Source organism: Sturnira hondurensis, unplaced genomic scaffold, assembly GCF_014824575.4.
Source record: "Sturnira hondurensis isolate 20B ecotype Veracruz unplaced genomic scaffold, ASM1482457v3 Scaffold0010128, whole genome shotgun sequence".
NCBI classification, from domain to species: Eukaryota; Metazoa; Chordata; class Mammalia; order Chiroptera; family Phyllostomidae; genus Sturnira; species Sturnira hondurensis.
In genome coordinates, this window is record NW_028082759.1 from 13,078,996 (window position 1) to 13,104,039 (window position 25,044).

Here is a 25,044-nt window from a genome sequence, read left to right on the forward strand (position 1 = left end):
TACGAGGAAGGTGGATCTGCTCTGAGAGGGCTTCCTGGGGGCAGTCACGCCATTCAAAGGGGTCACACAAGCTGTTGCATTAATGCTCTCTGACAAGGAGAAGTTCAGGAAGACAGGACTGCTCTGTCCCCAGCTTGGAAATCTCTGAGGTGCAAAGCGCCAGGTCAGGCTGCACGGGCCATGAGAGTCTTCCTGTGCATGTCCTCGGAGCTGTCTACGTCTTTGTTCTGAAGTAGCAGCACATTTCCCGGGCGGATTGACTTCCTATGTGGTTTCCACTGAATGAGATTTAACAAGGAAGATCCAAGAGTTTCCTATGATGAGGTTTTCTTTTCTTTTTTTTTTTTTCTCTATGCCAGAAACTGAAAACTTCCCATAGCTGGACAGGGAAACTCTGACCACCAGGAACCCCTTGCAGTCATGCAAGTAAAGGCATCGCCTCCAATCATGTTTGTTTATCTGAGTTTATTCTGTTTAAATGCACTCAAGTTCTTACATGGTTTGTATTGCCTTTTCTAGCCATCTCCCCACTTTTTTGCTCTTGATAAGGTTCAGGCATCCGATTTTAGTTCAACTCTGGCTCATCCCCAGCTCTGTGGTGGTAGTTTTCAGCAAATGTGGCTTTGGTAATAAGACTCCAGGCACATCTGGGACTCAGCTTCTTGTGGGCCTGATTCCTTTAAAGAATTTGCCTGAGATTGTGAACACGAACTAAGTACCAGGTCCAAATAGCAGGCGGATCTTCCTTCAAGATGCACAAGCTCTTTATCAGCAGGGCCATGTTCAGTAACACTTAGTCCAGGGTCCAGGGTTAGGTCCTTAACACAAGGGTCCAGGCTTAGGCCCTCCATGTGCTCCAGAAACACCTGTAGGAAAAAAAAATTAACATGAGGGTTCCTGGGTCCCATGTCCAGTGAACCCATGTAGTACATTGCGGGGCTCAGGTACCTGTGTTTTTGAAAACTCTTCAGTCTGATGCCCAGTCAGGGTTGAGAACTACTATGTGCAAATGTCGCCCCTGGGGTACAGTGTGGGGCCCACAGCCAGTGTAGTGGGATTCGAATCCTGGCTGATCACTTTCTGTCTGCACTCACTCAGGCAAGTAATTTGACTGCTTTAAGCCTGGTGTCCTTCTATGTAAAACAGGTGTAAGAGGAACATTTTTCAGAGTTGTGGTCATAGTAAAATGGAGTGATCCAGTAAAGTGCTTAGCACCATCTTGTTTTATGGTCATAGACCAGGAAATACTGTCTGTTTTTATTTGACTATTTCAATAGACCAGGGGCCAGATGCGGCCTACTGAATGTTTGTATATGGTCTATGAGCCAAGAATGAATTGGGGGGTAGCGGACAATAGAGAAACATTTCGTGATATAAAAAAAATGCATCATGAAATTCACAGTTCAGAGTCTATCAAGTTTTTTTTTAATTTATTTTTAGAGAAAGGCAGACATTGGTTTGCTGTTCCACTTATGTATGTATTCGTGCGTTGATTCTTATGTGTACCTTGACCCGGAATCAAACCGACAACCTTGGCATATGGGAACGATGCTCTAAAACTGAACCACCAGGCCAGGGAGAGTCCATGAAGTTTTATGGGAACACAGCCAAGCACGTTGACTCACATGTCTTCTGTGGTTGCTGTCACATGGCAGTGACACAGTAGAGTTGTAACAGAAACTGTTTTGTAAAGCCTAAAATATTTATAATTTGGTCCCTGTACAGAAAGTTTCTCTCCCTCTACTGTGCATCCTTACAGGGCTCGGAGCCTCGCTGGTTAATCATACCCCTTCTCAAATGGGCCAGCGAATGAGGAAGCATTTTTGCCTTGACATTGTCAGAAGTTTTTTTGATGCCCAGGGTTCCTTCCCAGGGTATGTTGAAGCAAACACAAAGCCAGTAGCCGTTTTAATCCCAAAGTTACAAACGCCTGTCTTTGGTCATGTGTGTCCTTGCTGGGATTCGAGGTAATAAATCACCTCCACCTTCTTCATGTCGTGGAGACACAGCATTTGCTTCCCTAGAAGGAGGGCCCAGATTAGCTTCCCAGGGCTGGCAGGGCACAGTCTCCACCAGCAGGCAGTGGTTCAGCAAACGGCTCCAGGGCATTTAGTGACATTTGCAGTTTAGTGAACTGGAATGGCTTTCCTGAGAGCTCGGGTCTATCTGAATGTTTTCCCCAATACTCTCTGAAACAACAGAGGCGTATATATAGCACCGAGTCCAAGGACGTGAGGGTAAGGAAATGCAGGGACCTGCCTGGAGTCTAGACGTCCTGTTTTATACTCTCATACCCTGAACTGCATTTATATTGTCTACCCCAGTGCCACTTTGCAGGATTTGGTGTGAATTTGTAGGCATAAAAACTAAAAAACAAATCCGAATGCACAAGTCCAGTTCTGGGGTGCCTCGAGGGGGTACTCCCTCCTCACTGGAAGCCCCATTCAGTCACCGAAGGCTGGATGTGGCCCCACCCCCTCCCCCAGGCGCCCTGATCCCTTCCAGGGTCTCAGACCCATTTCCCCAGATTGAAATCCAGTCTGTTGAGTCAGGGTTTTGTTTTTGTTGTTGTTGTTGTTTTCTTTGGGTTTTCGTGGGGGTTTTAGGCCTATACAAAAAAAAAAATGTGTGTGTGGGGAGGAGTGTGGGGAATGTGAATTAGTTGCCAGTGTTTAAAAATCAAGAGTCTTCATATTCAGAGTGGACACCAGGCCACTCTCTAAGCAGTGGAAGGGCTGGCAGCACCCCCACCCACAGTCCTGCGTGCCAGCAGCGGGCATGCCTCGAGGAGCAGCTGGAGCAGCTGCTGCCTCCCCCAGCCAGGGCCTGCAGGCTCCCGTGGCTTCAGTGCTTTCCCTCCTGGCCCCAGCCTCACCCAGGTCCAGTGGGCCTCGCCTTTCCTCAGTGGGGCTCAGCGACTCTGCAGCAGGCTGTGCTCTCCCCGGCCCCTCCCTTGTAGGCAGTTTTCAGCTGTCCACCTGAAATGTTGAATTATGCTCACACAGCCAAATGCATTCAGACCTAGACTGTGATTTGGGAAATCTTTTTGTTTTCTTTGTTTCTAGGGTTGAAAAAACAACCCAAATTATTGTAGAAAGGGAGGGGCATGGTTGTGCTCAATCTGTAGTTTTTCTGTATAAATGTTTTAGAGCCAAGCAAAATAAAAACAAGCCAGACAATAATGGTAGGTTGACAAGCAGAAGATCTTAACTGATTCAACATTCAACTTTATAATCTGTACTAATAGCTAAGCTTCTCGAATACCTGTTCTAGTAAGTAGGCACTGTACTTGGCACCTTAAACATGTCTTTTTCCTGTCCTTTACAGTAATCTAGCTAGGTTGTTTGTATATGTTTACAATTGTACAGATGAAGAAACTAACCTATAAGAAGTAAAGTAACTCGTGCCAAGTCACACAGTGATGATAGCTACTGACTGACTTTTCGGTGCTGGGAAAGCAATATGCATTCAGGGGAAACCATACTTGAAATTTTGAATTTTGCTCTTTTCCCCCCACTAACGTATTTACCTCTTGTGATGTTGGGTGGCAGCAGCGAGCTAATTTTGTCCAACTGTGGGTCATTGTGAGTGTTCTGAGCACATTTTAGATGGGCTTGGCTAAGCTGTGGTGTTTGGGAGGTGAGATGTGTTAAGTGCATTTTTCAACTTAATGATATTTTCTTCTTATAATTTATCTTTTCAATTACAGTTTACATTCAATATTATTTTGTATTAGTTTCAGGCATCTAGCTTGGTGGTTAAACAATCATATGCTTTACAAGTATATTTCCAGTACCTACCTGGCACCATACATAGTTATTATAATATTATTACTTTTTTTTCTTTTAAAGGAGAGAAACATCAATGTATGGTTGCTTCTGGTGAGTCCCTTGCTGGGAACCGGCCTGCAACCCAGACATGTGCCCTGACTGGGAATCGAACCGCGATCATGTGGTTCCCAGGCCCGCACTCAATCCACTGAGCTACACCAGCCAGGGCACAATATTTTTTACTCTATCCCCTATGCTGTACTTCATGATATGTTCAACTTCCAATGACTGGGTTCATTGGAATAGAATCCCTTTGTAAGTAGAGGCACATCCATGGACAAGTTTGATTTCAAAGCCGGGTCTCCTGATCTTTGGCCTCACATCCCTGTTATCTCTGTGACCTCAAACCTGGGTTAGGATAAACTATTTCCTTCCAGCACTAAAATTATATAATTTTCTAAAATAAATATACAAAAACCCTCTGTTTTCCTTGGTAAGAAACAGAAATTTGAATCAAGTAATTCAAGGTGGCACCTAGCAGTCAAACCTCAAGGAGAACCATCTGCACTGTTTTCCAGTGCCCTTTGAGAGTTCAAGAGCAAGTTGAAAAGTCTTCCACAGCCAGCCACGCTGACGGTGGTGGCATGACATACTCATTATGTGGCTTTACTGGATGAAGCAGAATCAGATTACAAAGATCTCATTTGCAAAAGTCCTAAGAACCTTGCATGCCCTATTGAAGAAGATTTTACTTTAACCGTAATCAGAATTCAGTTTAAATAATTTAGAGTGTTTTTAGGCAGAATGGCTCTCTGAAATCCAATGTCTTCTTTCCTTAAACTATTACATTGTATTGACTTAAAGGTTGAGCACGCGTGAAAGGCCACATCCTTCAGAGCTGCTGCATAAAAATGCTCCACTTTAATTTCATATGGGATAAATGTATTCAGCTCAGAGTACTATTAATATTAAAGTGGAAGGCTGACTCTTTAGGAAGTTACCATGTAAATCCAAGCCTACATAAGAATTCCATCAGTCAGGGGTCACTTTCTCTCACCTTTTGCTTGACATTCCTTGGATGTTTGAATCAATCTGATGATTTCTATTTTCCCTTGGTTTGGGCAATATGACTGCCTTTATTAGTATTTTTGATATATCTGTATTATACTGATTTTAAAATTCCATGACTTCATTGAAGTTTACCATACACTTACTTAACTGACCTGTTCTGAGCCCTATGCAGAAGGCATTCAGTGCAAGGTGGGACATTGTTGAGGTAGCAGTGACCTAGGCAGGTAAGGTCATGGCTGACAGGCACCATCCATGCCCTTCCCCTCCCCTCTCACTTTGCTGAACTTGCATCTCTCCCGTAGGGCACAAGCCTCTCTGGTCACCACTTGCTGTCTCCTCTCCTTCCCTCATTAATTTCTTTCTCCTCTGTGATCTCATAACATTTCCTCAACTCTAATGAAGTATAATTGATGAAAGTTATAATATATTTAACATATATAATGTGATGACATGTTATATGTATACATTGTGAAAGGATTCCCACCATCAAGTTAACACATTTATCACCTGGCCTGTTTACCCCTTCATTTTTCTTTTTAAGTTCTCTTCTCTGAGCATTCTACGCTGCCCAAAGCAGTGTTGTCAGCTGTGGTCACCATGCTCTGCATACATCAATTTCTCTGACCCGAGTCCTCTGAGAGCTGAAAGTCCCTGCCCGTCTACCAGCCTCCCTCTGTTTCCCTCACCACCCAGCCCCTGACAACTGCCAGTCTGCTCCCTGATTCCACGAGTTCAGATTTATTTGTTGTCATTTTGTATACAGGTGATACCATGTAGTATTTGTCTTTGTTTGTCTGGCTTATTTTACTTAGCGTGATGCCCTCCAGGCTCATCCAGGCTGTCACAAATTGCAGGATTTGTGAGGCTGAATAATAGCCCTGTGTGTGCACACACGTGTGTGGGGGTAGCTGATATATACATATATACACACATACATCACATTTTCTTTATCCATTCTTCTGTTGACAGGCACTTAGGTTGTTTCTGCACCTTGGCTTATAAATATCACTGTAGTGAACACGGGAATACAAATGTCTCTTCAACGTGATGATTTCATTCCCTCTGGGTGTATACCCAGAAGTGGGATTGCCGGATCGTTTAGTGGCCTTGTTTTTAGTGTCTTGAGGAACCTCCATATTGTTTTCATAGTGACTTTACCAGTTTATACTCCCAGCAAGAGTGCATCAAAGTTCCCCTTTCTCCATGTTCTCACCAACATTCTTCTCTTGTCTTTTTGCTAATATCCATCTTAACATTTCATACCTAAAATGCACTTAGCACATTTTATTATCATTGTATGTAGTTTTGTGAACTCCTGTGAGGATTCTTATACCCCTTGTCTGTGCGGCCCGCACCTGCCTGTCATACAATAGGTACTTTAAAAGGGACAGAGTCTGAAATGGTGCAGTTAGAAAATACTTCTGTGCCTGCAGGATTCATTTTGTGTCGTAGGATTAAACAGTGATTCAGTGAGAATTTCTTTTTCCTCTTGTTGCAGACAACTAAAAATAGTCAAAATGAATTCACTCATTGTCAGATATTTTCTTGGCCCCCTGTGTATATTTGCATTATCATATAGTGCCACAATGACTAATGACTCTTTGGAGGGAAGATTTTAAGCATTGCCTCCCACTACTCAGCCTCCCGGGGCCCTAAGAGCTTCCGGAGGAAGAGGCAGTCACAGCACAGGGCTGCTACAGCAGCCAGGAAAACTGAGGCGCTCCTGCCCAGGCCCAAAGCTGCTGCTAAATGAGACCTGTAGTTCTTGCTCCTGAAAGGAAGGGTGCACCTGCCTCTCCCCACCCATGGGTGTTTATTAACACTTACCATGTCTTAGGCTCCATGGGGGTCTCTACTGATGCATAAGACCTGCTCCCTACCTTCTGATATGTTGGAAGAAATAACATCCAAGCACTCAGGCATCATGTAGAGAAGAAAGCAGTATTGCTAGGAAGAATTTGCCAGAGCAAGAAGAACATAAGAGTGGGAGTCATTTTAATCGTGTGCAGTATTCTTGCAAATTTCAACTCAGATAATGCAGCGCTCTGGGGCCCGGCTGGTAATCCTTCTCGGCCAATGTTAGTGAGCATGTTTCAGAGACAGGACATACATCACGAAGCTCAGTGAAGGTTTTTGGCAAGTTGAGGTTCTGTGGGGGCCTGAAACCTGTGTAGAGAAGATGTGAAAGTGTTCTAAAGTTAGTCTCTAGAAAGGGAGGGAGAATAGGCTGATGAGAATGGCCAAAGCCTTCATTATGTAAATGATGCCATGCATTGAGGGTTGGCAGTTATTACGAATAACCAAGCTAAGCCCCCTGGCAGATTGAACCAGTTCAGCTGCGCACGCATCACTGGTATCTAGTGAATGCCATCCACCTCATTTTGACAGATGGAATTCAGAGCTGGGAAAAACTCGGCTATTTTTGGCCCACAAGCTGCAGTTTGTTTATTGTCATAGTGCCTCACACGGGCACCGTATCTCCCGTGACTCGATCTGAGGTGTTAGCCACGCGGTATCTCTTTAATACTTTCCCAGCCACGGCTTATCAAGTATAATAATCTCTGAACATTTTTGGCTTAAAATAGTTCTTCTGGACTTTTCCCACCACATTTTATCAATTTTACAATCGCAAGGTAAAGCTAAATGTATAAACAAAGAGTCTCCGTAAAAACCTCTAGGCCTGTGGTATGCAGGGAAAAGGAGGGGAGTGAACCTTTCATTGCTGCGTTTTTTAATATTGAAACACCTGGAAGAGTTCTAGGTTTTTTACAACATTGTGTAGAGTGTAGTGTGATCACTTGTTCAATTTCAAAACAGCTGCAGTTATTTAAAATGTGTGTGAATACGTACCTATACCCGTACATACAAAATCTTACTTTTCTTTGTTTTTTTAATCTCCTAGGGTACTTTGCTTGGAAGTATTTTCAAAAAAGTAATTTCCCTCGTCTTTGACTACTTTTTTCATCAAAGGCCACAGTGACTGCTTTTGAATTCTATTTAACTAAACTGCAATTCCTAGCCTTTTTGCCAGATAAGGACAGCGGTTACAGCTCCCTCTCCAGTCTTTAGCAATTTGCTCCTTAGTGTGGCTTTGCTAGTACACTGTGCGTAATTTCCACAGGACACCGGGGAAGGCTCCACTGCCCTGTTCGCTGCCTGCTCTTTCTCAGGATGACTTCCTATCTTCTTCTTCACTGGTCCTCTCTTTGGGACCATAGAAAAAAGGGACAGAGGGGCAGACAGTAGAGTTTGTCTAATCCCAACTCTACGTTTTATAGATAAGAGAAGGGATTTTAAAAGGCTGTGACTTCAGCAAGATGACCAGCAAGTTAGTGATTTACAGAGGAACATACTCATATATAGGAAAAAATTTAACCTATCAAAGCAATAATTTACTGGTACTTGTGGATAGAAAAGACTTAAAATCCACATTATGATTGCTTTGCGCTTTTTATATCTCAATATTGCTCTATTTTCATGGTACAGTCCTGTACCTATGATACATCTTAGGACAAATCAAGATCAAGAGTCAAATGGGCATAATACTCCCCAGCCTCAGTCCAAGCAAGTGGTTGGCATGAAGCCTGAGAGACCACGTAGCAGATGGACAGAGAATCCAGGTAGACAGTTGGCGTGTTGGAGGTTTGCCCGTGGCCTGTAGAGCTTAACCACCTTACAGAAGACAGGGATAGAGGATTGGGGACTAGTGAGGGCACGCCAGCAATGTCAGACAGGTGCCTGGGAAAGCAGCTGAAATGGGGGGGGGGGCAGAACCAAGGCCAGCCCTGCCCCAAACCCTAGTTCTTTTTCTTCCATTAGGCGTGTGCATGGGAAACACTGGCCAGTGAGGGAGCAAACCACCTTGCCGTGATGCACCGGTCTGGGGTCCATAGCCCACCAGAGAAGCCTCTAGAAACTCCGAGTTAGCCAGGCGCCACACCAGACCTCTGTCTGCCCACCTTCATTTCCGGTTCGTAGAAACGGCCCATGTTCTTGAAGCTGACCCATCCAGACCCCCTCCAGGGAGAATAGGATGCAAAACAGAGGCCCTTGCTTTGCTGACTTATGATTGGGGGCCCAGTAGGGACACTCTCTTCAGAAAGAGAACATTGCGCAGCCCTGAGCAAATTCAGGAGCCATCATGGATTGGGGAGTAGAAGTAGGGAGGCACTGGAACATTCTAGGAACTGCTAGCCTTAAGATGAGGCATGGAGGTGGGAGACCTGGAGGAGCAGGGGAGGGCCCAGACAGGTAAGGGCTCGACGCAACCTTCCTAGGCCCATGCAGATTCTCCCAGTGAGCTAAAAATTGGCTGGTGGGTTCTGGTTACATAAACCACTTGAATGAATGTCTCTCTCCTTCACAAGTGACCGCAGTGATGGGCAAATCCATTTGTAAGTTGACATGTTTTCTTAGTGATCAAATAAAGCAGTTTTGTATGTTTTTCATGATAAGCTGTTGTGTTTTTTGAGAGAGGAAAAAAGCATAGTACAATTGTAAAGAAACTCAATGTTGTGATTTATTTCTATATGTGTCTTATCTCTTTTGTATAAGAGAAGTAATGACAGGAATTAGAGAAGGAAAATATATCTTTGGATATTAGCAAATGTAATGATGGGGCACATGGGAAAGTCCTGGGACAGGAAAACAGACCTGGTCCCCAGGGCGGAACAGAAGCTGGAATGTGGGCACAGGTGCTAGGAGAACATACAATCCATGAGAGCGAGCAGCCCATGTGATGTGGGTGAGCCATCCTGAGAGTCTTTGCTGCAGAATGAGACCATTGGGCTCCCGAGAAAGGCAGGTGTCAGAGCCCTGGTCTTGGGGCTGGACTTCGGAGGGAGCCAGGGTGTGGGGAATTTGGTCATGTAAAGATCAGGGGTCGTAGGCAGGCTCCAGTACAGGCAGTGTGACACAGGGGAATGAGGTGTAAGCCCAGAAAGCAAACCTGAAATACGAGCATAATTAGCTGAAAAGTGACTTAACGCAGGGATCCCAGATTTGGAGTAGTGTGACTAGGTCCTTCCTGTACAAAGTCAAGACTGGCGGGGGCTGGGCTGACTGCTGTCCTGAGGGAGAAGTACCAGCACTGCCCCATTTACAGCTGGGAGCACTGAAGCTTCATGAGGTTGGCTCACCCCCACTCTCACCATCAGGAGCCATGAGACCAGGTGGGAACCCAGCGGTCTGCTCCAGGCCCAGGGCTCTGTTCCCTGGGGAAGAGCAGGTTTGCAGAGCGCCTGTTGCATCCTAGGCATGGTGCTAGGCTTTTCAAACGGACAGTTGCATTTATTCTTTACAGCCCCCTGTTAGATACATTTTGTTACTCTAACTGTATGGATGGGAAGAGACAAGGTTAAGGGGCTTGTTCGGCACTACCTGGCTGATAAGTGATGGAACCCGTATGTGTCTGACCCCAAAGCCCATCACGACGCCATGAATTACACTGGAACTTTTTTTGTCCTGAGTTTTAGCTGAGTTTCACCTTAGTCCTGAATAAGGACTAAGCTGTTTTCTAAATGGGAAATGCTTTGATTTTAAGCAATTTAGTCAAATGATCAAATGCACAAGGTTAAAACGTGTAAGCGTAAAACTTTCCTGAAAAGCTGGAGCAAGACATTATTATGCCTGTTACAACGACAGGAGTGCCTCTGAGTGATGTGCCCAGCATGCTCGGGCTTTTGTCAGAGCTGGGTTCGAATGCCCACATCACCACCAGCTGTGGGGAGCACCACGGACAGCTCCAAGTGTCCTCGTGTGAGGACAATAGCACCTCCCAAAAGGTCATCATAAATGTTATAAATGTGTAACATTATGTATAACATAAATGTATCATAAACACAATAATGATACGACTTTCCCAGCCTAGTAGTGTTGAGCATAGTGGATACTTAACAGACACTAGTCCTCCTCATGTCCACCTCCTGCTGTCTGTCACGTTCCCCTCACTGCTCCGATTGTGCATTGGTGCTCCTCCACCCCCACCCTTCTCGTGTTGGCTGATGGCCGTCTCCTATCACCGAACCATTTCCTACAGTTCCTCTTCCCTCCATCCCCCCATCTGACTCTAATCTTCAGCTCCAAGTTCCAGTGTCACAGGTCTACGTCATGTGCCCCTTTACCCCGTATAAAAATAAGAATTTGGGTTCAAATATGCTGAAGTTGTGAGTCATTCCTATTGGGAATCATTGGACGAAAGGGGACTGGCCAGTTTAGAATGTTAAAGAGAAAATATCTACTCTGCTTTGTACGCTAAGTGGGTACACACACGATCTGTGTCCTTGAGACAGTGATAATACCAAGAGGCCGGGGTCAACACCTCTGGGTTAGGGATCAGGACAGTGCGAAATATTGGCACGGGGGACCAGAAAGGAATAATTTCAGATGGCTTTAGCTGTTGTCACTGGAGTAACGAGTGGCTGTTGAAGCGATTAAGACATGGAAAAATGCATTTGGGGCTAAGGAGTACGGAAATGAGGAAGATTGCTGGGAAATCGAACCTCCTGACCCCTGCTTCTGAAAGAGTCATCTGGATCCTGAGCACGATGCCAGGATGTCTGCCACCGAGCTGCCAGGGTGAACCTCCTGAATCATCTGTCAGTCCCGGACTGGCGTCCCCACTGCCTCCGATTCTCGTCCAGACTACAGCGCATGGCAGAGCAAATGCTCACGGTCCCTTTACTGCTTCCACATCCGCTCCCCGTGCCCCGGGCACACCAAGCTCACCCGTCGCTGCACACGTGCTGCCCTTTGACACCGTTCATTTTGTAGCGTGTTGCTTCTCTCGTCAGAGACGTTTCTACTCCCTTTCCATCCCACCACCATTCCTCAGGAAGCTGACTCAACATTATTTCTTCCGGGAAGGTTTTCCTGCCTCCTCTGTCAAGAAGCTCATCACCCCCTCGTCTGTGCTCCGGTAGCGCTCTGTCCACGGGCTGTTCTTGCCGTGGGGTTGGGTTTGCTAGCCCCTGGGTCCCACACTGGAGACCACACAGGAGGCCCAGAAGGGTAGAAATCTTGTCTCATTCGTCTCTCAGCCCTTGTGCTGATCACAGTAACTGACATGTAACAGCTACCCAATAATTATTTGTTGAATTAATTAGTAAAAGAAGAGAACTGTTGCATTAATAGTGCATAACTTAGCCAACAGAATACATTTACTGTGGTCACAAAACAAGTGTCCTAGACACAGGGACCATGATGACAGGGGCTGTGTCTGGGGAAGGCACTGGGTGTCTGGAGGGTCAGGGAGGGAGACTGCAGCGTATGCCCCATCGTACCCCAACTAACACAGTGTGTGTGTGCACGCAAAAACCTCATATTGAATGGTGTCATCATTCCTTTTCTAGCAGAAATGTAGATTGCCCGTCGACATTTATGACCCAGCTGTCCTCTGGTACCAACACAGCCCCTCTCTGGGTTTGGAGCTATAAGGGTGCTTAGAAACCGGGCTACGTCTCAGATGGCCAGTGAGGACCCAGTGAGCTGTGCTGGACCCTTCCAGTGGCGACAGTTTGAGGCGAGTGGATGAACAAGAGTCCCTTCCATCTGCCTAGCCCTCGTTTCTGCTTCTGAGGTCTTGGTGGATTCGCTGGTCGGGCAAAAATGAATGAAACATGATCACGAAGGACCCCGCCCACAGACATTTTCAGTTCTTCAGGACTGTGCACATGTCCACTTTGAGGTCTGGGGTTTAAAAGGACATCTGGATCAGGCAGAAAGCGGTGCATTAGGGGTAAGTACACTTGCTATCCTGTGCACCTTTGAGCTGAGGCTGAGACTCACAGGGTCGCTCTTCCCAGTGTAACAGTGGTTAGTGGCCTTTCAGTATACAAGCTGCCCCTTATCGGTAGCCTACGCATTTTACTGCAAAGATTCTGCTCTGTTCTATTCTGCCCTCTACGTATATGTAGCTTAAGGTATAGATACACAGAGAGACCAGGTGCTGTCCTGACACCTCTCCCAGTATGAACGCCACCTAAGCCGGACCCATGTTGTAGCCTGTGTGTGTCTTCGTTGACCAAACGGGGGCAAGTTCGACCTACCCTACAGGGTCCACCCCCATTGAATTTTTTAATTAAGGATTAAATTATATGATTGGTAAAACACCTGTCACATAACAGGAATTCAACAAATGTTATTTCCCTGCCCACTCCCCTGAATAACTTATTAGTTTATCTAGATAACAGATGTTTTTGCATAGTGAAGTACAACCATGTTACATTCCTACTGATGAATGTGCGTGGGACGTAACTCACTCCTCCTGAAAAAAAATGTTCCTTGTTCCTTGCTGATAAGTTACTTGTCTTTTCTTACAAACTAATAAATGTTTCTCAAGGTTAAAAGCTTACAGCAGTTGGCTTTTATCATATAATGTTTTTATTGTCTTTCCCTAAAATATGCAGAACGCCCAAAATTTAAGTCCTGATAATTAGACGTTATATATATTTTTTAAATGAAAAAACCAACACCTTTCCCACTGAGAAGAATGTTTACTGGGAATTTTGTGTTTACCGCATGGGAAGAATTGAAACACTGCATGGGGGGGGGTGGGAAATAAGTCCAATCTCAATTCTAAATTAAAATCTTAGAATCCTGAAAACATAACTTCAAAAGATTTATGTTTCAAGGTGGCAAAGGCAACCGGTGCTTACTTCTCCAGTGAGTCGTCCCCCCACCTGGCATTTTAAAGCATGTTAATCCAGGCTCACTCATAAACCCCAGCAGCGGGAGAGCATTGTTCATTGGTTTATTGTGGGCAGACCGGACTGGTTCAAACCGAGCAGAGGAAGTTAATTATCAAATGTTTTAGCTTGCTCTGACAATGAATAACCAGTTCTTGTTGGACACTCTCTTACTCACGGGGAAACATTATAAGATGTAGGGTGGGGCGGGGGATGGGCAATCGCCCATCAGAATCTGCAGTGCCAACTCGGGAATTTGCTGGGACTGCCCTAATCTGTTTCCCAGGTTGTTCGAACTGGTTCAAGAGCAGTTAAACAAGGTTATGTAAGTGACATGTGATGTAGCCCAAAATAGTGACTGCAAACACAGGCTGCTGTTGCTGGGCAGTTGTCAACTGCTTGAAAAAAAATCTCTAGCAGGACAACAAATGGACTTTTAAAAATGAAAGAGAGATTTAAACAGCGAATTAATTTAAAAGGTGATTCATGGAAAGTGCCTTTCTGAAAAACAAATGCATTGATTGAGAAAGGGAAACTTACATTGTGCATACCATCTGATTATTCTTGAGTGTCCATCAGGGGTAATGAAGTAAAGAGGTCTCTTAAAAAGTTTGGCTTCCTGCTAAAGTGCAGGATTCCCCTGTTTTCATGAAAAGTAGCAATAAAGCCATCAGATTTGCTAATGGCTTTGGGCATATAACAAATATTGAACAATATGTTATCCAGGTAGTGGTAAACATTAAACTCTTTTATAAGTCGTGGTCCCTTTTAGTTAAATTCTCTTGTAGCCTTCTGCTCAACGACTGCAGAAATAGGCGAAGGTGGGTAGACATGATAAGTAAGGGCAGGAATAATAGGGGGTCGTGATTGACATCACAGCTGGAAGGAATCTCAGAGCTCACCCCGTGAGCCTGCTCGCCGTGCATCCGGGACTCTCCGTCATGCTGGTGATGAAGCTCAGAAAGGAATATTAATCCACAATGAGAGGAAAGTTTGCAGTTTATTTTCTGTTTTTACCCTAGAGGCTGTTTTCTGTTTGTCCCTGAACACGAGTGTTTTTGCATGTGTTTGGGGAATTTGCAGCAGTACAGGCTGAGTAATTAAGGAATAAAAAGGCCACCATGGTAGATCTGCTTCAGCAGAATTCTCAGTCTCACCAAGCTTCTTCCTGTGCACTTAAAGCAAGTAAGTTCAGGTCACATTAATGCATCAAGAATCTAGCACAAATTCAGGCCTTGCATTCTAAAGCTCTCTGTATCCCATGCGAAATAGGATCCTCAGCATGAAAAGTTAGAAAGCAATATCAGACTTCAAATACGAGATACGGATAAAAGGTACTAGAAGGGTATTCATAACTTTTTGTGGACTAAAGAAGGCAATTTTCTTATTTGTAAAATAAAGACTTTGGATTAATTTGGAAAAAAGGTGTGAGAAAGAAAATTACATAACATGGTAAGCATGGCAATAAGGTTTGAAAGGAGAACAAGATTCTATGCTGAAACTTCTTGACAGTTTTAAAAGGGAAAAAAACCAAGAGTTTAAAGTAAATCTTGATTGTTGTAGAGGTTTGCACCCTGACAGTTGTATCCCCACAGTGACCACACCCTCGGGGTTCCCTGCCCTTTCACAAGGTGCACATTTGGGGGGTTGGGAATCAGGGAGTGAGATTTCGGGAAGGGCGCAGAAGGGACCATGGGGTCCTTGTTTCAGGACTCAGGCTGGGGAACTCAGTGTCCCTGTTGCAGAGATCTGAGTGGCAGGGACTCTGGTGCTGTCAGGCCCTCTCTCCATCTCGAAGGCCCCTGTGAAGTACCAGCCATCTCCCTCCATGGGCTCTGAACAAATTGAGAAATGAGGGAGCATCTGGTGGAAGATAAAATATCAACTTTGGGGGTGAGTAACTAAGTTGAAGGATATGGCTTAGTGAGAAGAGCACGAAAGTGGGGGCTGCCACCCAGAATTGGACACAGGGACAGGCTCTCCCAAGACCAGAGACTGCATCTGCTGCCCCAGCAGGAAGAAGCAGCAAGCTGGTCAGACTTAATGAGTCTGTTTCCCAGACCGACTTAATGGGGGTGGAGTGAGGAAAGGAGACGAGAGAGGCCTGACATGCAGTGTCCATCCGTGGAGCTGCCTCCTCCTGGCAGGGAGCTTCAGTGGGAGTAGGGGGCTGAAGGGTGCCCCCTCTAAAAAGCCCAATCTGGGGCCCCGGGCACAGCCTACTGGGGGAATGGGAAAGGATCTGGGGTGCTGGCAGGGGCAAATGTGGATGTTCATCCTTCTTGCCAGTCAGCCCCCTGCCCACTGCCATCTGTAGAGGTCCGTGCTCCCAGAGTGTCGTGACAAGTTAGGTTTTCAGAACATGGAATTGTGGGCATTCCGATTAGTCCAGAGTTGCTGTGATCTCCTGCCTGGTTAAGTGCCTGCTCCTTTCCTTCAAGATTCTGAAAGGTGTTTGTCAGTGCTCACCATAGTTTGGGGGCTTCTAGAACCTGTCTCTTTCCATGTGTAGTTTTGCCTGAAAAAGTATTTTACTTGATGAAAAGAGGCTACCCTGACTACCAGCCATGCTTCTGACTTAGCTCCCCCGTGAGATAAAAGAGGATGGTGGATTCTTCCGGATGTAGTCAGAGGTGCAGAACATTGCCGTGGGGTAGAAGGACACGGGTGCCTGTGTGTGTGTCATTGAATATGGAGGAGCCAGAGACAGGCAGCGACAGGACTCCCTCCGAGGTCAGACGTAAAGAGGGGATGGGGGAGATGGGCTCAGCTCGGCCTCAGCCTGGGGCTCACCTCCAGCCAGGCAGGGACAGCTGGCTGCTCGCGACACAGCCCGTCTGCAGGGGGGGCATGTCCCTGAGGAGGGTTCAGGACCAACCTCTGTATCTGTACCTGTGAGTAGAGATACAGCTCTACAAAGTGGCCAGTCTTCAGAGTCTTTCCATTTTGTTGAAATAAGCCACAAAATACATTACCCTTCACACCACAGGGGGCAAACACAAGGCCTGCGGACCGAATCTGGCCCTTCACCTTGTTTCTACCCAGCGGCAGCGCTGAGCTCTTTGCCCCTAGTTAAAAAGTAGTAGCAAATAAGTGATCAGCTGTGTCTCTCTCTGCCTCTCTCTGGACTTGTCCTGTGCCTGGCACATCTATATGTCTGTATGTCTGTCTTGTCCATGATTCACATCCACAGCGTTCTTCAGGGCTTACCCCAGGTCGTTTTTTCTCTGGAAAGCCTTGCTCAGCCCCTCACTCAGTTACAATCACCTCTTAAAGTCTCCCATCTCAGCTGCATGTGAGTTACCTTAGTTACACTCCCCCACCTGCCTCATGCTGCCCCCTGGAACGTAAAGTCTTGGAAAGAATGGACAATACTTTGCCCCTTTATATTTTGCTTTAAAAATCTTTGCTGAATGGAATTAAATCATTGTCTGGTAACCCATCTTAAATTTCAGAACCTCTTTTTCTTATTTTTAAGGACCTCGGTCCTCAACCTCCTTGCCTCTGAATACCTGCTGCCCCCACCTCCTCTCACCCTTTGGGGCGCAGTTTCCCTGACGGCCCCTACAGAATGGAACTCAGTCTCCTGGGTGCACTGTTCCTTCTGCCCCTGAACAGGTGTGCCTGCTTACGTGTAAGAGTTTTAATCTTAAGTAACACTAGAACACGGGGCATGAGGGACAACAATACAAACAAGTTACAACTTTCCAGAATCTCACACCTCCCATGCGGTGCTGGGCCCAAGTCTAGGGAGCTTAGCTGAGCTGCAAACAGGTCAGAGCCCTGGCTTTTTGTTCTGTGTTTACCTTCGGGATACGGTTCTCCACGCCCACGTCCTAGCAGGCTCGCTGAAGGAGTTAGGGCTCAAAGATGGGATCAGAGCCTAAGAGTATTTGTCTTGTCTCAAGCGGGCCCTTGTCACTGGAGGCCTTCCTGACTAGGTGCAGGTATTCACACCCACAGGATGTTCTTTACTCACATTTATTAATTAGGTGATTACAGTATGTCTGTTCTTTGTACTACTTTTTTTTTTTAATTTTAAGACCATGCTAACCAAATAAGTGATGAATGATAACATGACTATCACCAATTTTTTTTGGAGTCCTTACCTCTGGCCGAGCTTTGTGCTTCTTGTTTTGTATATCTAAATTTGAGCCAGCATTGCTGTGTGCATTTTGTAGATCAGGAACCTGAGGCTCAGAACCATTACGCAGAATCTCCCTGCTCCCTCTCGACTGAGGCAGGCCTGGGACCTGGTGTCTGGTTCCAAAGCCACGCCCTCTCCCCTGTGCCTTCCCCTCCCGCCTTCTGTGTGGCCACCTTTTTCGTCCTGATACTGTGGATGCTCTAAGGCAAGACCCGTAGGTCACCCCATCTGCAATTTCTCATTTGAGATCCGCCCAAGTATAACAAAAAGTTGGTTTTTTATGGCAAACCAAACATGTTTTAAAAGACAATTTCTAACAAGTCCAGTAACTTTTAAAATAACAAAATGAATTTTTAAACACTCACCACTATATTCCACAGTTAAAATCAATACCGTGGTTGGACACAGTAGAAAAAAATGATACTTCAGTTTTCTTTTTTTATTTTTACATTCGTCTCTTTGTTTTAAGTCCACGGGCATTTTTTGCTTTGATGTGAGTACTTCTGGTTCCCCTGTGTGTGAATCGATGTTACACATGTGTCAGCCACGCTTCCTGGTACCCCATCCAGACCGACTCTCATCTTGGCAGCTTTGTGTTTTCTAGAGTAACCGGCTGCCTCTTCTCCAAAAAGCTGCCACTACCTCAGGAGGCACACAGATGGCTGAGTGACTCCAGCTCCCCGAGGCCTGCTGGACAGATGTTTGTTCTGGAAACGAGATACTTCTACATCCAAATGACTGTAGTGGTTCTGGTCCAAGGCGTCCTAACCAACCTCAGTGGAAAGTGAGGAGGACTGTAGATCTAAGGCCTGGCACACCAGGGAGGTGCACTTACCTTGCTTGGGGTCCAGGCGCTGGTTTAAGCTGTACCTGCCCTTCCCAGAACCCTCTGCTGCTTCCCTGCAAATCCCCAGAGCTCTTTTTCTTAACATGTGTTCAGAGGGAGACGGAAGGGAATGGGACTGGAGACAAGGCACAAATGATTTGTGCACATGGGCCCTTTGTGAGCCCCTTACTCAGCAGCCGGAGGCCTCGTGTGTGTGTTTAAGTATACAACAGACTCCACGCACATGCACATTCTGTATGTCACACGTGTTCAATCCATCAGTAGCCATGCGTTCGTTCTTCTTTTCAGCACGTGTTCACAAACAGCTGTCTGCCGGGCAGTATGCTGTCGTCCTGTGTCTCTCCTCTCTCCCTTAGCTTACAGAGGGACTCTTCATTAGCGTGTAAACAGATTGTCCACTAGCTTATGGACCAATTCTTCAGACACTAGCAGAGTGTCAGAGTACCTGTCATTGGTGCTCAGCACCTTCGTATCAACGTTTCACTTTGAAGGGATATTTTGCAATCTCCAAATCATATCCCATTTTCTTGAGGCTTTGATTTGTTTGCGCATTTGGTGATGTACATTTTTTTCCTCTGGAATCTCTATTACAGTGCCTGGGACCAGCTGACTAGACAGAACTTTCTCTCAATTTTTATGAGAAAAAAATTATTATATATTATAATCTATTTGAAAATTGTGGGACATTTGCATTTCCCCTCTAGGCTTTCAATGTATTTAGTTTCCGATTTTTTTGTGCAGGCTCACGAGTATGTATGCCTGTTCATGTACTTACATTGGTAAAGTAAGTTGTGGGTTTGGGACTTGGGGATGGGGTGGGAGGACACTGGACTGCACTTTTCATTGAAGTCACCTGTAGATGTTTACTTTCTTCTGAAAGGAAAGGTGTCAGAAGCTGGTGGCTTCTCATTAACATTTTGCAAATTTTAACTACTTATGGGAAGAGCCTTGAACTTTATTAAAATTAATTAATCCCCAAAAATCAATAATGCAAAAGGTTTAATACTTCAAAGAGGAGCTTATATGGAAGGTGAACTTTATATTCTCATATCCCCTTCATGGAAGCAGTGTCCAGCGAGGTTTCCCATACATGTCCAGCTCTTTACTTTCTGGGCACAAGGTAAGAGCCTAATTCCTGCTCCCCACCCCCCATGACTGAGCAGGGATCCTTGGACTAGATCTGAGTGCTTGCTCGGCTGGAGCCTTGGGTTCCCTCTGTTGGGTTCCCTCTGTCGGGTTCAGCAGGCCCCAGCCCTGAGACTCAGGGAGCGCTGTGCAGGCGGCCGCATCAGCCTGGGGCCTGGGGTGAGAGACATGGAGCAGAATTCCCAGCCTATGTGCTATTTTCCAGTTGATTCATCTTTGCAAAGAACCAACCTCTGGCTTTTGGGTTTTCTCTACTGCTGTTTTGTCATTGACTTATACATTCATTTATAAAATTCAAAATATATTTTTATTTCATTCCTTCTGTTTAGTTTCTTATTTTTCAAGTTTCTTAAGATAGAATCTTAGATCCTCCATTTTAAACCTTTCTTCTTTTTTAATATAGGTATATAAAGCTAAGGTTATTTTTGTGAATATGATTTAGCTCTACCCCACAATTTTTGATATGTTAAGTTTTTATTATGATTCTGTTTGAAATATTCCATTGTTTCCCTTGTGATTTTTTTTCTCCAACCCATAAATTACTTAGAAGTGTGTCACTTAATTTTCAATATGTGGTTTTTCTAGGTATCATTTTGTTGCTGATTTCTAATTTCGTTTTTTTGTGGTCAGAAAACATGTTTTGAGTGACTTCAGCCCTTTCGTAATTTGAGACCGACTTTATCGTTTAGGGTGTGGTCTCTCCCAGTGAGTGTTGTGTTTACCCTGGAAAAGAGCGTGTGTGTTGTGCAGCCGTGTGACCTAAGTACTCATTAGATCCAGGTGTTTGTGTAATAGTGTTAAAATCTTCTGGATCCTGGTTAGAAGGGAGTTTGCGAATGTCCAGCCATGATTCCGGATTTATCTTTTTACCTTTAGCTTAGTCAGTTTTTGCTTGATGTATTTTGAAGCTCTGCTATTAAATGCATTCATGTTTAGGATTGTCATATTATCAATTTAATCATTACAAAATGGCATACTTTATATTTGGTGATATTCTTTGTCTTGAAGTCTACTTTGTCTGACTTTAATACAGCCATATCAGCTTTCTCATGCTTATATTTTAAATTGTATATAGTTGTCCATCTTTTAACCTTTAACTTGTGTGTGCCTTTATATTGATTTAGTTATTAGGGGGTAGCAAAGCATTTTATTTTATTTTGCCTTTATATTTAAAAATATATCTGAACATATACTTGTACCTTGCTTTTTTAATAATCCAGTGTACTACCTTTGACTTTTAATCAGAGTGTTTAGGCCATTTACATTTAATGTAATTATTGCTATACTTGGGTTTATATCTGTCTTGCTGTTTCTTTGCCTTTGGTTCCCTTGTTCTTTTTCCTTTTCTGTCTTTGTTGGGTTTTTTTTAATATGCCATTTTAGTTCTGTGTTGTCTCTTAAGCTACGTGTCTTAATGTTATTATTCTAGTGGTTGCCTACTGGCATTATTTTTCAAACATTAGTATACATTGGAATCACCTGAAAGATTATAGGAACCATAGATTTCTAGGTCCCACCCCAGAGTTAGGAGGTCCAGAGTGGGGCCTGTAATTTAAATTTTTGAAAGCCATTCAGGTGATGCTGGTCCTGTTGTCCAGGGACTGTCCTTTGAAGAGCATCACTCTAGGGATGACAGAATGTATTCTTGATTTTCAGTCCTCCCTGAATTAGTTTCAGGCATAGGATTTCAAGTGTCATTTCAAGTACAATGTGAGAAACTTACTGTAGTAGAATTCCATTGGCATTCCTTCCTGTTCTTTCTGTTGTTTTCACAGGTATTTTACTCATATATGTTTTATAAATCTCATAAGGTATTTTCATTATTTCTGTTTTAAGCAATCACTTGACTTTGGAAGAATTTTTAAAAAGAAAGCTTATTTTGACTTTACCATCTATTATCATTTCCATTCTTTTCTGTGCATCTAAATTTCTATCTGATATTTTCCTTCAGCATAAAGCACTTCTTTTTTCATTTCTTATAATGCAATCATACTATAACAAATTTTCTCATCTTTAGTTTACTCAAAAATGTCTTTATTTTACCTTTATTTTGAGAAATGTTTTCATTGGTTATTCTGAGTTGACAGGCTTTAAGATAGCTATTGTCTTCTGGCCTTAATTGTTTTGATTTAAAAAATTACTTATCACCCTTATCCTTATTCCCTTTTACGTAATGTATTTTATTTTGCTCTGGCTGATTTTACATATTTTTACATTTGTTTTTATCAATTTAACTCATTGGTGTTTTTTGTTTTGTGTGTGTGTGTGTTTTTTATTTATCTGTTGGGGCCTTGACTAATAAGCTTTCTGAATTTGCACATTGTTTTATTCAAGTTTTTGGAAGTTTTTGTACATTTTTTCTCACCTATTCTCTTCTTTCCTTCTGGGAGTCCAACCACACAGATATCACGTTACTTAACGCAGTCCTGCAGCTATTTAGTCTTTACTTATGGTCACTTTTATATAATTATCTGCACCTACCTCTGCTCACTAAGAGCCTTCGGTTTTAAAATGTCATTAGATTACTGTGATGGTACGGTCTCATTTCTTCACTTTGATAGATTTCCTGAATCTATTCCTGGCTTTTTATTAGTATTACTAAGATTTGGCATAATGTTACTGAACACATGCTCCAGATTAAGTTATTTTAACTGCATTAAGCAATGCCCACTACTTTTACTGAGTATTTTCTGTACTTAGCAATTCTCCACCAAGCGAGTGTGCTGCCACCAGGCTGAAGGGGGGCTTTGGAGCCTGTTCACTGCTCTGCAGTGAGACTCCCTCTCTGCTCTGCCCATGTGTTTGCACCAGCCCTCAACTCAGTCCTCAGACCCTTCTCCTTCCGGTCTGTGCTCACTCGCCGTGTGGTCTCATGCAATCTCATGGCTTAAAGTCGCGGCTACAGGCTGACTCCGTCTCCAGTGCAGACCTCTCCTGACCTCCAGACCTGCCTATCCAACTGCTAGTCTGACCCTTCCCCTCAGACGCCTCTCAGACCTCTCACTCTCGACATCTCCGAGACTCAGCTGCAGTCATCACCCACAAAACACACATTCCCACTGTCTTCTCCTTTTTGACTTACAGTGTTTTCATTTTTAAAAGTTTTTTCAGCTGAAGGATCTTAATGCCTCCATAACTCCCCTTTTTCTCTGGTCTATCAGCAAATCCTCGTAGCTGTAGCTTCAAATGCACTGGAATGCGTCCACTCCTCCCTGCTGTCTCTGCTACCACACGAGCCCAGCCTTTAGGTCACGGTGAATGCCTCCTCCCTGCTTGCCCTGCTCCTCCCCTTAGTCCACTCAGTCCATGGTCAACACAGCAGCTGTGGAATCCTGTTGAGTGCAACTCACAGCAGGTCATTTCTCTGCCCAGAGCTCTCTAAGCCAAAAGTCGAAGTCAAATATGATCTATGAGGCCCTAACATGAGCCGAATCACCTTGGCTCTTTTTCCTCATCTCCCGTTGTTTTCCACTCATTCTTTCTGCTCTTTCCCACTTGGCTGTTCCTGACACATGCCAGGTAGCCTCCCAACCCCTGCACCTACCTCATCGGCCTTTCCAGCTGGCTGCCTGGTGTGTGTTTTCCCAAGGTATCCACAGTTAGCACCTTCATTTCCTCCAGATCTTTCATTGAACATCACCTTCTAGTGAGGCCTCCCCTATGTGCACTGTTTCTCAAATGTCAGCATCTGCCCTTGTTCTCCCACACCTGTGTTATACACCCCTCCCTGCGCTTTCTCCCCTGGACTGCACTACTGTGTGGCGTGTGTATGCTGTGCCTAATGACCTCCCCTGTTGCTGCCTCCCCACAACTGAGTGAAAATTAATGAGATCACAGACACTTGTCTGTCTTATTTAACCAGTGTATTTAACCAGTGGGGGAGTGCAGTTCTCCTTATATGTGGACCTACTGAAAATGAATGTAGTGTTAACTTTCCCATCTGTACTCTGAAGTCTCGGTGGTGTTAAGCTGACCGTGCCTGAGCCTGTATTATCTGTAAATCTTGTTTCCCTTCTACTTCTTTGAAAAGAGATGTCGAGGCAGGAAAGAGGAAATTTTATATTCTGAGTAGTCATGTTAGTACTTATATTAGTATAATAGGCTTTATTTCAACAATTGTTTTTTGTTTTGTTTTGTTTATAATTCAGGGCAACACAACTATTTATGTGCTGGAAGAAATGATTGCATCATTGACAAGATTCGACGGAAGAATTGTCCTGCCTGCAGACTTCAAAAATGTCTTCAAGCTGGAATGAATTTAGGAGGTAAGTTTTGTACTTTTAGGTCAATAAAAATTGTTAACATGTGATATACTACCTCTGGGCCCTATACCCCCAAATTTAAGATCAACTAACATGGAGCAAAGATTTTTAAAACTCTAAAATGTTTTTGGAGATAAGTATGTCTTAACAGGAATTTAAAAGAAATATGACGTGTCTGTGATTCCAGTGAAGTTTTCAACCCTGAATGTGCAGAAGTTTCCAGAATGGGGCACATAACCAAAACCAAAAGAAAAATGAATGACTTTTTATATAATATTGTACTTAAGAGTTTTCATTGCCATATCTGTTTATAAAAAAGATGTACATGTGATAACATTAATCAGGAACTCATTCGTAATTCCAAAATTAAATATAATAAAGGAAGACTTACATGAGAAAAACCTGGAGATGTTACAGGAGCTCACCATAAAAAAAGAAGGTAAAAAGGGAGGTAAAAGACTTGAACCAAACACAAAAGTATATAACATCCATGGGTGGAAAGATTCAACCTCCTAAGGATAACAGTTTTTCCTGAATTAATTTATAAATATAATGCAATCCTAACAAAAATACCAATTCCTGATTCTCAGTTCCTAAAGAACAGTCAGTAAAATTCCAGCAAAGAAGAACAATGAGGGCCACTAGCTCTCCCAAATAGTGAAACATGAGCCCCAGCCACAGTGATTAAAGTAGCCAGTGTGTTTGTGCACTGGTGGTCAGATCAACAGAGAGTCAAGAAACAGGTCTGAATAATACGAGAATTTTCTATGTAATAAAGTTGGCATTCCAGAGCGGTGGGAAAGGGGTAGATTTCTCCAACAGAAATCATGACAACTGAGAAGCCATCTGCAAAATGAGGAAGTTGAATCCAAACTCTTACTATTCCCTGAAATTAACTCTGAGTATTTGAAAGATTAAAACTTTGAAATATAACTATGTAAGTATTAAAAGACAACATGGATTTAAAAAAAACTACTCTCCAAGTAGAGAAGACCTTTCTAAGTATGAAATAAATGTAAAAGGCATGAAAGAAAAGAATCGAAGCAATCAGCACTACTTACAAATCAAATGTTACCGTGTACAGTGGCTGGGCCAGGGGGGCCCACGGTGGTTAACA

At 44.0% G+C, this 25,044-nt stretch overlaps 1 protein-coding gene across 2 annotated transcripts in view; it reads left to right on the plus strand.

The window, feature by feature from the left end:
* NR3C2 (nuclear receptor subfamily 3 group C member 2) overlaps nucleotides 1-25,044 on the plus strand; it is a 294,312-nt gene that overhangs the window by 184,839 nt on the left and 84,429 nt on the right. For both annotated transcript variants that reach the window (XM_037058428.1, XM_037058429.1), the window contains exon 4: nucleotides 23,814-23,930. In XM_037058428.1, coding sequence (XP_036914323.1) covers nucleotides 23,814-23,930 — 117 coding nt within the window. The remainder of the gene's footprint in view (nucleotides 1-23,813; nucleotides 23,931-25,044) is intronic.